Here is a 14377-nt window from a genome sequence, read left to right on the forward strand (position 1 = left end):
CATTTTTTTGACAGCCGGTTGCGCGCAAATTTATCTTTCAATTCATGCTATTCGTCTCTTTTTGGTGCAGCTGATGTTGGTATGCTAAACAAGTTTACAGAACGAAACAACCATATAAACTTTATTTTCACAATAGAAATTGAGCGGCATTTTTACCAGCAGCAAGGAAAACGCATTGATATTTCACTATACACGCAAAAGGAAAAGTGAAGTCGTCTGTTGCAGTTGTGTATTTAATTTTTATACAAATCTATTTGGATAGTGCATATAGAGATCACCTAACATCGTTTAATACAAAACACTAAAATATTGGAGAAATTAGAGGTGAGTATATCACGTTTTTCATTGGGGAAAATTTTTGGTGTTCGGATAGCTGAGTAGTGGCAAACAATGGATTTTATTCCCCTCATGATGATTAAGCTCTAAAAATTGACATCATAATTTTGCAAATATACCTAGCGATATATGCATGCATAAAAGTGAGGGTTTACCGTCTTAAGTTTGAAGCTAGCAGAGATATGGTCGGTCCGCCCGGCTCCTCCAAGTTAATCAAGAGGGTTAGCGAAGGAGGTGAACGAACCTTTTTTACATAGTACAGTAATATGCAATTTTGTGATTTTCCTCTACTTTGTCTTTATGTACGATGGAACTTTGTGTGTGTGTGTTCGCATGTTGTGCATTGACGCCTCTGTACACCAGCGCCGCGGGTTCAGTAGGTAACCATTCTCCGCAGCTGCACTTCATTGCGCGCCTATTTTTTCATATACTATACATATGTACATATATGTATAAGTATATATTTATCTACATCCCTTCATTATACCAGTATGTACGTTGAGGCAACAAATTTTGGAATATGCGCGGAAAATTGGGTTAGGAAAACCCACGATATTGCTAAACCCGTATATATATATGTACGTATATGTATGTTCGTGAGCAAATATTAAATGCAAACATGAACAAATCCTAAGCAGTATTTTTCTAATAACGTTCCCTCGACAGGCAATGTTAACGTCCGAGTGGTCTTCTGCCATGGAAAAGCTTTTCGGATATACTGTAAGTACCTCGTACAAACACTTAACCGAAATGTAGCCGCCAAATATTTTTTTGTATACCTACCTGCGTATATACGTTAGTGGTATAATGACCTTGTACAGGCCGCTCGGAAACACGTTTTCTTACAAAATATTCGTACATACATTCAATATTCCATTGACTTTTATTCTACTTGTTGTCAGCATCTGTTTTGTCGCTTATTCAATTACTGGTACTTACGTTATTGCTGATTTATTTTTATTTTATTTATTTTTTAATACATATGTATGTATGTAAGTATTTACAAGTATAGATATGCAATCCAACGCATTGTAAAGTTCATTCCCATTTACGAAAAGTGAACGAACTTTGTGTTTAATTGTCAAACGACTTGAGCATTTATCCCATTAAAACGTAAATGTTTTAAAATAAATGTATACTCTCATATTTGCTAAGCATTTGAAAGATATTTGGGTGGTTCACAAGGTGTCGTACATGTCGTATTGTTGTATGTTGTAAAGTTTTTAACGGCTAAATAAATGTTTAGAGGACTTGAAATCACCACCAACTATTTTTTAATTGTGTGAAATTTCATAATAAAACTTTTATGTTATCTTGCGAATTCCTTAAATAGAGTTTTAGCCGTTTAAAGTATAGTAAAGCAGTATACAACACCTTGTGAACTCCCTAATTGCTTTACAAATTGTAACAGCGATTCTCGTGATCCTAGTAAACTCTGGACCCGACAGCGTACAGACAGGCCCTGAACGGCATTCACAGGGACGCAGTCTCGAGTTATGTAGACTCTAGACCTGTGAATGCCGTTCTAGGCATACCACCCCCGGACATTGACGAGACAGAGCTTCATCTGCCTCGGGAGACACGCACTACACTTGCTCAACTTCGCTCCGGCTACTGCAGCAGGTTAAACTCCTACTTGAGTAGGCTGAATGAGGATGTGCCGAACGAATGTCCGGCATGCGGAGAGACCCCACATGACTCGAACCATCTCTTCGCATGCCCGGAAAACCCGACAACCCTAACGACCCTGTCCCTGTGGACAGATCCCACAGAAGCTGCACGCTTCCTAGGGTTGCCGTTAGTGGAACTTGACGACAACGACTGAGATACCAACCGATCTGGGCGGGGTTGTTGTAGCCGCTACAACAACAACAACAACATCCTAGTAAACTTTTGATAGACATGTATGGATGCTGTCGACTAAAATATAAAACCATAGATACATATGAACATACATACAGGGTGTCCCAGAACTCAACGTCAAGCCGAAACGGGGTGACAGGATTGATTTTAACCATCATGAGAAAAATCAGAAAAAAATCTATCCCATGCAGTTTGAAAATTATGAGCATTTAACAAAAACCTAAAAATTTGGTCAAACTAACCATTTTTCGGTTATTGTGTTTAATTTTTTATTATTTTTGTTCATTTAAACTTTGGAACCTTAACCCAAAATAACATTTCTAGAACCTAAATCAAAAATTATGACACAAATGCCCCAAGTTTTCTAGAACTAAGACTATTTGTTAAACTATGAATTAAAATTTTTTATAATTTGTCGCCTTGAAAGGCCCTCCTTTAAAAAAAATGTACTAAAGTGCCTTGGCAAGTGCCATTAAAAGTTCGCGCATTTAACCAGGATTGTAAAATGGTAAAATACTTGTTAGTTTCATACTAAAAAAAAACGAGAAAAAAAAATAAAAATCTCAAGTAACCCGATTTTTGCTAACCCATTTTACTCAGTTCAAGCACAAGCTCTTGGTAGGTTCTTAATTTTACGGCAAAATGATGAGCAGTGTTGCCGCGAATCATTTTTAGTGGTAGCCAAATTCCTTTAAAAAAAGGGCTAAAAAAGAGCTAAAAAAGGTCGTTGTGGCTAAAAATGGTAGCTAAGTTTTTTACTTACATATACATATATAAGTATACTCGCAAACATTTTCAATAAGTAATGATATGGAAAAACAATGAACTCTGGAAAAAACGCTAATATATTATCCTACCAAAAACCTTTTTCTATAAAAGGGGAAATATACGACACCAGCTTGCTGGCTCGATCAAGTGATTGTACCATCAGGCTCGCAGCATATAACTTACCAGCATGCTGGTACAATATTTTTTTCTTTACAAATGAAGTCGAGGAAAAATCGAAATGATTAGAGCCGAAATTTCATAATTTTTCTACCATTTTGTTAAACATTTTTTTCACTACTGCAATATTGTGAACTTAATCTTCCATAAACACGGCTTTGACTCATATAGTGCAAGAAATTTCCGCCAAAATACTTTTTACTTAGAAAATTGAGCTAATTTGACCACTCACGACACCAGCATGCTGGTACAATCATAAAATTTTCAAATAGTTTTTGAAGTCGCACCAGCAGCTGGTACAATCACACCATGAGAACATACACGGTCAATCGACTTGCTGGGCCATTTAACAAATTAAGCATATTAAGGGCCGGTTATTCAATGTCTGGTTAACACTAATCTCCGGTTAAACATAATTATCGACGTTAACGACTCTCTGTTGTATGCATGGGGTCGAAGACGTCGATCACGATGTTTAACCGCAGATTAGTGTTGACCAGACATGGAGTAACCGGCCCTATGGGCCGTAACCTTATCTATTTTAAAATATAGTTAAATCGTTAATAGATAAGTTAACAGCCNTATTAAGGGCCGGTTATTCAATGTCTGGTTAACACTAATCTCCGGTTAAACATAATTATCGACGTTAACGACTCTCTGTTGTATGCATGGGGTCGAAGACGTCGATCACGATGTTTAACCGCAGATTAGTGTTGACCAGACATGGAGTAACCGGCCCTATGGGCCGTAACCTTATCTATTTTAAAATATAGTTAAATCGTTAATAGATAAGTTAACAGCCTTAACACTTTTACAGTACGTATGTATAAAAAGGTAAGGAACATACAATATATAAATATATACAGTATATAAATATCAGTCTTTCATAGTTTAAAAATTCATCTCTTACATAAATGAAAAAAATAGGACAAAGTATGCATATACAACTTTTTCATGCCAAGTATGAATTCTCCAAAGGGCTAGAAAAAGGGCTAGGGGCAATTTTAAATTTATGTGGCCAAAAAAAGTAAGTGGTAAGTAAATCTAGCCACCAAAAGACTAAAACGGCAACACTGGTGATGAGAGAGATCCCTGCAAGAACAGTGACTATCATTTGACAAATCATTTGAGTTGCAAGACTGATAGAGATTTCTGTCACTGGCTACCTACAAGTTTCTATCAAATTCTAAAGGGCAGTTTGAAAAATCTGATGTAAACATTTGTGTACAACTTACGGCCTTATTTAATGGTCTCTTTTTAACCAACGCAAAATTTGCAAATGTGTTAGTAAGATAAATGAGAATGGGTTAGTTTCCATCACACAATTCTTGTGGGGATGTATAGTGGACATGATTCAATAATAGTAGCGTTCTTGTACGCGATAGTTTGTACCAGTTTGTACTAACTATCACGTTTTGGTGTTCTTGTACCCAAAACACTTGTAAGAAAGGGAAAATTGAGAGCGCAAATTGACATTTCTTTCTGAGGAGAAGTTGCTAGTTTTTACTGGATATATTTTCGCTAGTAAGAACTTTCATGTGAGAAAAACAGCTGATCGCATGTTGCTGGGTGGAATTAAAACTAATAAAAGAAATGTTTTGAGGTTTTCATAGTTTGAAATTGACAAAATGAGCCTGTTTAAATATAATATATATTGTTTTAATAGGAACTAGCTGCGAATAAACAACAAATTAATCAGCTGTTCGTAAAACTTGCAAATTATTACTGGTTTTGCGTTCCTGTACTTTTATGCTATGAGAGCGAATTCTCAGAAATTAAGTTACTGGAGAATTACTGGCAAGTTACTGGATAATTTGTAAAAGAAACTGACAGTTGTCTCTCTCGCACCGCTCCCTTAGCAGTGGCACCGTGTTGCTTCTTTGCAAATTTACATGGAATCAGTGTAGCTTTGGTGTGAAATAAAAGTATACGTTTTTGTGCAATATGTTTATTTGGATATGCATATGAAGCATATTTAACTGATGAAAACATAAACTGTTTTTAAATTGGATGTTAACATCAATCTCATAGTAGTCTTTATTTTGATTTTGAGTCATTTTGCCGTTTTTATACAGCTAAATAGCACATAGATTACGCAATTCACGTTGATATATCAGTATTACGTTCAACATTTCGTTTAAAATGCCAGATTTCCTGCAAATAAATTAGAATTTACAAAAGGAATTTCACTACTAATTGCCTACTTTGCGTACTTTTCTACTACCATTTTCGCACCAAGAGATTTCGTTATTCCCCTTTCTCCGTCCTTCGTAAATGCAACCTTTTGTAAGGGATTGTCAAACCGCGGCTGTCAATTATTATCTAACCTTGTATTATTGAATCATGGATAGTGGACATGATTCATGATGCAATAATACAAGGTGTTATCAGTTGGCAACTTCTCGCTCTAATTCCGCCATATTGACTGCCTTAGCTGAAACAGTGTTACTTCTTTAATATTTCTTTGCCTAATAATATAGTTGATTTTTTTTTTTCTCAGTATACACATTCTGTTTTCTCAAGAATGTATTATGTCTTATTTTTTTCATTTCATTGCGAATATACTATAAAAAAGCTAATTTTGTTTAGAAGAAAATATGAAATTTTATATTTTTCCCCCAAACGGGGATTAATTTCTTCTCGTTTTTCTTCTTATTCTACTGAGCTAAGGCAGTGTCAAATCGAGCTGTCACAACTGATACCACATTGTATTATTGCATCATGGACATGATTCAATAACACAAGGTTATGTAANCGTTTTTGTGCAATATGTTTATTTGGATATGCATATGAAGCATATTTAACTGATGAAAACATAAACTGTTTTTAAATTGGATGTTAACATCAATCTCATAGTAGTCTTTATTTTGATTTTGAGTCATTTTGCCGTTTTTATACAGCTAAATAGCACATAGATTACGCAATTCACGTTGATATATCAGTATTACGTTCAACATTTCGTTTAAAATGCCAGATTTCCTGCAAATACATTTGAATTTACAAAAGGAATTTCACTACTAATTGCCTACTTTGCATACTTTTCTACTGCCATTTTCGCACCAAGAGATTTCGTTATTCCCCTTTCTCCGTCCTTCGTAAATGCAACCTTTTGTAAGGGATTGTCAAACCGCGGCTGTCAATTATTATCTAACCTTGTATTATTGAATCATGGATAGTGGACATGATTCATGATGCAATAATACAAGGTGTTATCAGTTGGCAACTTCTCGCTCTAATTCCGCCATATTGACTGCCTTAGCTGAAACAGTGTTACTTCTTTAATATTTCTTTGCCTAATAATATAGTTGATTTTTTTTTTTCTCAGTATACACATTCTGTTTTCTCAAGAATGTATTATGTCTTATTTTTTTCATTTCATTGCGAATATACTATAAAAAAGCTAATTTTGTTTAGAAGAAAATATGAAATTTTATATTTTTCCCCCAAACGGGGATTAATTTCTTCTCGTTTTTCTTCTTATTCTACTGAGCTAAGGCAGTGTCAAATCGAGCTGTCACAACTGATACCACATTGTATTATTGCATCATGGACATGATTCAATAACACAAGGTTATGTAATTTGTGACAGTTAAAATTTTACACTCCTTTATCTAGATTTGTATTTTGGAAGTAGGAGAAANGGATTAATTTCTTCTCGTTTTTCTTCTTATTCTACTGAGCTAAGGCAGTGTCAAATCGAGCTGTCACAACTGATACCACATTGTATTATTGCATCATGGACATGATTCAATAACACAAGGTTATGTAATTTGTGACAGTTAAAATTTTACACTCCTTTATCTAGATTTGTATTTTGGAAGTAGGAGAAAGGGGAAGAATGTGATCGCCTTTTGCGAAAACGGTAGTAGAAAGGTACTAAGTGCGCAAAGTATACAGTTAGAAGTAAAATGTGTGGGTTTTCCCATAAATCAGTTCACGGATTATATTCCTACCCTCCGCCAAAATATCTTATTCATGTTGTTGTTGTAGCAGCACACAAATTCCCCAAAGTCTTTGGGGAGTGTTGCTGGAGTGACAGTCCTTGGCCAGATATAAATCTGGGTCGTTCGGGTTACGTAGACCCGACTGTCGTCTTCATCACTACCTTCTCTGTTACCAGGAACAATACTATTAAGACTGTTTTATTCAACAATTTTATTGAGCTTGTCGTCGTTTCTAATGAAAAATGTTGCGGAAAAACAACAATAAAAAATTCAAAAAAAAAATTCCATTCCTGCAAAAAGGCTTCTAAAATATGGGGCACATTACGATAACCGGGGCGACATATTTTGACTATGCCATAGGAAAACTGTGCTCCTCCGCTTCTCAAATATTCCCACCTTCAGGTTCCGGGGCCTTCTAGTTTTAAAAATATTTAGTATTGAAAGTAATTTTTTTACTTTTTTTTTTTTAAATATTAATACTTTTGAACAACCGAAAAAGTAATGTGTCCAAATAAAGATAAATTCAGTTCATGTACCTAATTTATATTATTTTTCATATTTTAAAGCCCAAAATATTAAAAAGAGAAAAAAATGTAATTTTTCATAAAAACACCCTTTTTGAAAAAATTACGTGATTAATGCTAAAGAAATGTACATTACTTAGAAAGTACAAGTTATTACCTTTAATTTGGTACAAATATTTTATTATGATCTGCTTTTGAGATTTAAGAATTTAGAATAAGAATAAAAAATTTAAATGCATTTACAAGCAACTGACAACCTTACACCTATTGTAGTTCATTCAAATAAGGTTTCCCTTTCTCTTGTTACACAGAAAGGAGAATTCTTCGTAGTAAGGGTTCTAGTTCATAAGGGCGGCCGAACGCCGCCTACGCAGGAAGAAGTACTGTGGTTAACGTAGCCGGTGTTGGTCCGACCAGGTTATTTTTTTAACACTGTATAGCACGGACGGAAGGCATAATGTTGTATACGAAATGAAAGCTTGTTTTATATACTATTGAATTATAAAGTTTTTATATATATTTAATAAGACAATTTAAAAAAAATGATGTGTTTGTTTAAAATGTTTTGTTACTTTTTTTCGTTAAATTGAATTATTGCTAAAAATTTATAAGATTTATATCGTATAAAAGCCATTCATATTTCCTATTGAATGACAAAAAATTCTGAAATCCGTGCTTTCGTTTTCGAGATACATATTTGGATTTAAAAAAATTATGAATTTGACTTTTGACCTTAGGTAACTCCTGTAGTTTTCGTTTCCCATAAAAAAAAAAAAATATATATATATATATACCGTTATACTTGCTTCAAAAACCTCTATCGACGTCCTTGTTCAAAATTTGTCGCCCCGGTTATCGTAATCGCGCCGAAATATGTTGTACAAAAGCCCTTCTATTTATACTTTATCCACTTTATACTAAAAAGCAATGAGAAAGGAATGCGGGAAGGCCTTTGGGTAGGGCTTTTAGATTTAGTAATTATCTACTGGTTACTTACGTACAGTTGTCCACAAAATAATAGGAGTGCGATATTTTGACCAGTTTTGACTATTTGTCTTTTGCTTATTTAATATATATATGTATATATTTTTTATAATAGTCTAGCTGGATATACAACCAACACAATATAATTTCATACTTCAAACACTGTATAAAAATTAAAAAATTCTGCAAAGCTCCAAACTTTTTAATCAGGTTTAGAAAAAATTTTGCTTTGCTGTTTTTTAGTCCATTAAATTGTTGTATAATCAAGGTGTGTTAAATACATTTTGAGTATAAAGAAGTGCAAGTTTCAAGCTGCTAAAAATCCCGTTCATTTATGGGCATTTTTTTTTTTTTTGTTGGCAGTGTCTTCCATATAAAAGAAAATTGTCGAACATACTTTGGAATGGAAAAATGCGAAACACCTTCAAACAAAAAAGTTTTCAAAAATCAACGGGATTTCTTACGAACTTGAAAATTGCACTTCATTACACAAAAATTTAATAGGCTACAAAACTGCATACCAAAATCTTTTCGCCGTTCTTGTTTGCCGATTTTGTATGCCCGATACGAGAGTTTACCCCGTGGCTTTTAAAATGTATTGTATTAGAAAACCGATATTATATAGAACTCGTTGAATTAAATTTCTAACATTAGCACGACATTTCGAGAGACATACTTACTTTGGGATCCTCTTAGCCAAACTACTGTGCACTTGCATTTCAAATAAATTTCATTTTATTAATTCTTGTATTTAGGTAATTTTAAATTTTAAGGCAAAGCGTTTACATAAAAATACATTTTGCTTCTAATACATTTTATGTGTATGTGTATGTATGCATGTGTATTTTTAAATTTAGAGTTTTTGATATTTTATACAATTTACATAATTTGTCTGTAAATAACTTGCAAAGCGCAAGTATATACAAGTTGAATCTTTGCAATTGATTGAAATTTAAAAAAAACATTTCTGTTTAATTAAATGTTGTAAAGTTATGTAATTATATACAATGTTCTCTTATACTAAAAATATGGATTTCTTCCGATAACGTTTCCCTAAATATATCGAATTGTAGGTATATTTGAAGTGCATGCAAATAAACTTTATAAAAGTCGCTCATCACCATTTTAATACAACGCAGAAGTGTTCTTGTGATTTCTTTAAATCAATGCTTTTGCGACTAGTAAACAAATTCATATTTGAAATATCGCGTTTTGGGCATTCTGTCTCCACAACACAAGAAGCATCGAAAAAAGCTTACAAGTAGTTTTTAAGCAGAAAACAAAACCGACTTCAATTCCCACATAAAAATTTAAGATTATCGTTAATTTCTTCAAGATCCAATGATCGGATCTAAACCAAATTAGTATGGGACCACTTTAAAAAAAAAAATAATTTATACAAATCGGTTAACGTTGTCCAAAGATATGCGGTAACATAGACGAAAGAGAATGAAGTTGGTTATCGTTTGCGCAACTAAGTCTTTGAAAAGAAAATTTTAGGAATGGGAGCGTTACTAACAACCTTTGCGAAGTTTGCAAGATCCTCCGGAAAGCGTGTGGATCGAGGTTTCTCGTGCTTGCAAAGCAACATCTCTCGTTTTTGGCGGGGTTCTGACAGGTCACGCGATGAGGCTGAAAACCAAATGTGTCCCTCCTGCCGCAGTTGAGTGGAGGATGATGAGGTGGTACTACCTCAATACTACTAGGCTGCCCAGCTTTTGAGAAGACAAAGGCTTGTTTTCACTATGTTGTATTCCCTGGAAATTGTCGTCAAATAACGGAAAACACCAAACGGTGTTAAAAATCAGTATACCAAATAATTTACCTCAAGTTAGGTGATATCCCAAATTAAATTCTCACGTTTTAGTGTATTCCCAACTAAGGATGACCACCGCTACCTAAAATGGCTTCATCACTTTGTATCAGTCCAAAGGAGTCAAGATAGATACATACATACATATGCTATATTTTATACCAAAACGCTCCGAATGAACGCTCTACGATTGTGTGCACACGATAATCGAGTATAAATTGGTCCTGGAGACAAGGACGGATGGTATTGAAAATAGACAAAATCGGGCAATAACCACGCCCAGGGGGATGTAGTGCTAAGTTTTTTTTTTCCAGCGGCGACAGTTTACTGAACATTTATTTAACAATCCTGTCGGGTGCATATTTTAGAATGAGATTTTCTTTAATGTGTTGGGTGGGTTCACAGTGCGAAAGTGTTCATCGGGTGCAGATACTCTTATTTAATTTGTGCCAAATGCATTATTTATAGGGTTTTAAAGCATGAAAAGAATTTGAGCTAAATTTAAGAAAATTTATGATTCTGTTTATTGCACTTAATTGAAAATGTCATGTTGGTAACGTTCAATCAGCATCAAAATAATATTAAATATAGTACAGTAGTGCATACATACATATGTAGGTTTTTTTTTCAAAATATTTTATTTTCAATATCATAAGTTAATTTTTATGTGCCGACAGTACTTAGTACATATCTTAATATTTTTTTTTAATACTTATGCCGCAAATGGTGTTCAGATTTTTTCTTGAATTCCTCATCAATAGGCGGGTAATTGTGTCTTAAAGTCAGATTTTAGCTGTACTTTGTTTTTAATTTTATTTTTTGTATTTGGTTTTACTTTTAACTACATACATACATACTTTATCTTTTTTTTATATTTAATTTAATTTTATCTATGCAAGCATGAATTGACTAACATTGTAAGGCTAGCTACAAGCATACTCTTTACATGTAATATATGGTTTTTGGTTATCAAAAAGAAATCTACATACATACATATGTTTTGCATACAAAATGGTTTAGTTAGCATCCTCAGCTTATAAATTTGTATAAAGTAAATGTTGCGGGCTTTGCTTGAGATATAAAGTCATACGAGGCGTAAATTTAATTTACATTGGGATTTTATCACAAAAAATTATAGTAAAGCTCTTAGTAAGTTTATATAAAAGTGGACTTCGAAAATATATATACACTGTTCATCATTGGGTTGCACTTATTCGGACACAGAACTTTGGTCTATTTTTGTTTTTTGTTTTCAATAGAACGAAATTGCGATGAAGGGTTTGGAAGAAAAAAATTTCGCTTAAACAGTTGTTAGTGCTCCGATCTGTTGTGCCGCCTCCAAACGGGAAATTTTTAAATGAGAAGTTTTGCCATTGCCTACTGAAGTCGGACCACGAATCGAACCTGGGTCGTAGCGATTGACAGTGTGAAGCTTTAACCACGGAGCTCCCAGAAATGCGTGTATTAAAAAAATCAATGATTTGCAAAGGGGTGAAAATTCTCGTTATCGATAAATGTACATATCGTTACCATAATATACTAGAAAGGCTCTAAAATTCAGTTTTATACGAAAATTGGTAAATTGCTCTCAAGCTCCTATTAGAAATCAAATATAACTATAGCATCAAATTATTTGCAATCTTCAATAAAATTTAGTTTTTAAAAGGAATTTGGAGCTAAAGAACCCCGTATACAGGCAAAAATGTCACGGATTTTCTATATTAAGGTAACGATATGTAATTATAAACAATTAATTTTTGAGCAAACAACAAACCGACTTCAATTCTGTTATAAAAATTTAAGAGGAGTACCGTTAATTTCTGCATGATCCAATGATCGGATCTAAACCAAATTAGTACGAAACCACCTTCCCCAAAAAAAAGAATTATAGAAATCGATTAACTTGATCCAAAGTTATGCGGTAACATACAGTGGTGGAAGCAATAATAGAAACATTTAATTTTGACCAGTTTTGGCTAAATATCTTTTGTGCATTCGATGTCTAATATTTTTTATAAATTTCTAGCGCATTATATAACACACACCATATAAATCACACTTTGAAACTTTGCACAAAAATTTAACAAATTTTACCAAAATCCCCCAAAAATTTCTTAATTTTTTCTCAGATTTTTTTTTGAAAAATGTTGGTTATGCAAATTTATTGCTCATTAAATTTTATTAGTGCGAATTTCAATACGGAAAACGATCGCGTTGATTTAAAAAAAAAAGTTATTTGCTGACGCCGCTAGGCATTTTCTTCCATATAAAAATAAATTTTGAACATTGTCGAGCATACTTATATGGAAGAAAATGCACAACACCGTCAGCCAAAAAAATTATTAAAACTCAACGCGATTTTCTAACGTCTCGAAATTTGCACTTTTACCATTTAAATTTTAATGGGCTATAAAACTGCATAACCAATATTAAAAAAAAAAAAAAAAATCTGAATAAAAATTTTGAAATTTTTGGAGTATTTTGGTAAAATTTGTTAAATTTTTGTACAAAGTTTGAAAGGTGGATTTATATGGTGCGTGTTAGACATTTATAAAAAATATTAGACATCGAATAAAGTGACGAAATATGTATAGCCAAAGCGTTTTCAATGAGTTTTTTCACCTTTGTAATCAGGTTTTCTAATATTGAAAGAAATGTTTGGGGTTGTGCTAATCAAATGACGCACAGTGTATAAATGCATCATACATACTACATGTGAATGTACAAATGTATTTATGCATATGTTTTTGAAAAATGCTTTACAAAATAATAACTGCGAAGTCCACTTATTGTTGACAAATTTTCCGTTTATAATGGCAAGGCAAGGATATATTAATGACGTGTAATTTTTAATATCAAAGAAATTAATGTTTTATTAACTACCAAGTAAAAAATCTAAACAAAAAAAAAAACATTGGTAGTGTTAGGTTAGGTACTAATTTTTATACTATCAATTGTATGATTTCATTTAAATTTACTAACCAACTAAAAGTATTTTTGCTTGTAAATTTGCATTAGCAATAAATTACATAAGGGCTGTTTAGGATCTTCTCTGCTTGCGCTCTTGCATTTGCATATTCGTTGCATAAAATTTTCAAATGCAAATGCAATTCCAACTGCAAATCCAAGACCATTTCCACAACATCCTGAACAGTCCCATAGTATATTCTTAAAGGTGTAAACTTTTGCATTTCGTTTCATAAGCTATTTACAGTACATACTCTTTTTTTTTAGCTGCTAAAAATAATGCATACTTTGATAAGTTGCTATGCATAATCAGCTTATATACGTACAATACATATTTACATATATGTATGTACATGTACATATTGGAATTTATAATGCCTACAACTGTATTATTTGCTTGATAATTACGCCATTCTCCGCGCCGCCTTGAAAGGGCGTCTTAAGGTACATAGAACGTTTGACATTTACAAACACATACACACTGAATGTGTTGTTGTATGCGTTGCCTTAGGAAATGCGCACCAATTTATTACCACCTCTGCATCATCATCTTCCTCACCTAGTCCACTGACTTAGGTGTAGACTTCAACCGGCAACTAAATCATTAGTGCTGAAAATGGATTGTAACGCATAATTTTCGATAATAAAATCCAAAGCACCGATGTTATGCCGCATAGCACCACACCGCCCCAGCCCAAATCCAAACTCCATGATGTCAGAAATATGCGTGCGCCCAATAGTGGTTTGGCCATTATGGCTACACCGCCCGGACGCGCCACAATACCATCGACGGTGCCATCATAGTCGCTGTCTAGCATGGGACGTCCTTGTTGGCGTTTGAAATGTATGATCATGAGTGTGAAGAGCGCAAACAGTGCTGGAATAAAAAAGTACAAAAAAAAAAAAATTATTAAAATTTTTCACTGAATATGTGCGCTACAAAGGTGGCAAAGACGAGGAAGGAAGTAGTAAGACTGATTATTTTTTACTTTGAGAGTGAC

General features: G+C 33.5%; 2 protein-coding genes across 3 annotated transcripts in view; one reads left to right on the forward strand and one right to left on the reverse strand.

The window, feature by feature from the left end:
• Nasp (Nuclear autoantigenic sperm protein) overlaps positions 1-14377 on the forward strand; it is a 23621-nt gene continuing 9244 nt past the window's right edge. For both annotated transcript variants that reach the window (XM_017611120.1, XM_017611121.1), the window contains exons 1-2: positions 1-79; positions 137-324. The gene's annotated coding sequence lies outside the window, so the exon portion shown is untranslated. The remainder of the gene's footprint in view (positions 80-136; positions 325-14377) is intronic.
• Positions 13375-14377, reverse strand: part of LOC108359309 (uncharacterized) — a 16705-nt gene continuing 15702 nt past the window's right edge. The window contains exon 4 of the mRNA XM_017611122.1: positions 13375-14253. Coding sequence (XP_017466611.1) covers positions 13973-14253 — 281 coding nt within the window. The 3' untranslated portion in view covers positions 13375-13972. The remainder of the gene's footprint in view (positions 14254-14377) is intronic.

This window comes from Rhagoletis zephyria, unplaced genomic scaffold (assembly GCF_001687245.7).
Source record: "Rhagoletis zephyria isolate East Lansing unplaced genomic scaffold, Rhagoletis_zephyria_1.1 Rzeph_scaffold_00371, whole genome shotgun sequence".
Taxonomy (NCBI): domain Eukaryota; kingdom Metazoa; phylum Arthropoda; class Insecta; order Diptera; family Tephritidae; genus Rhagoletis; species Rhagoletis zephyria.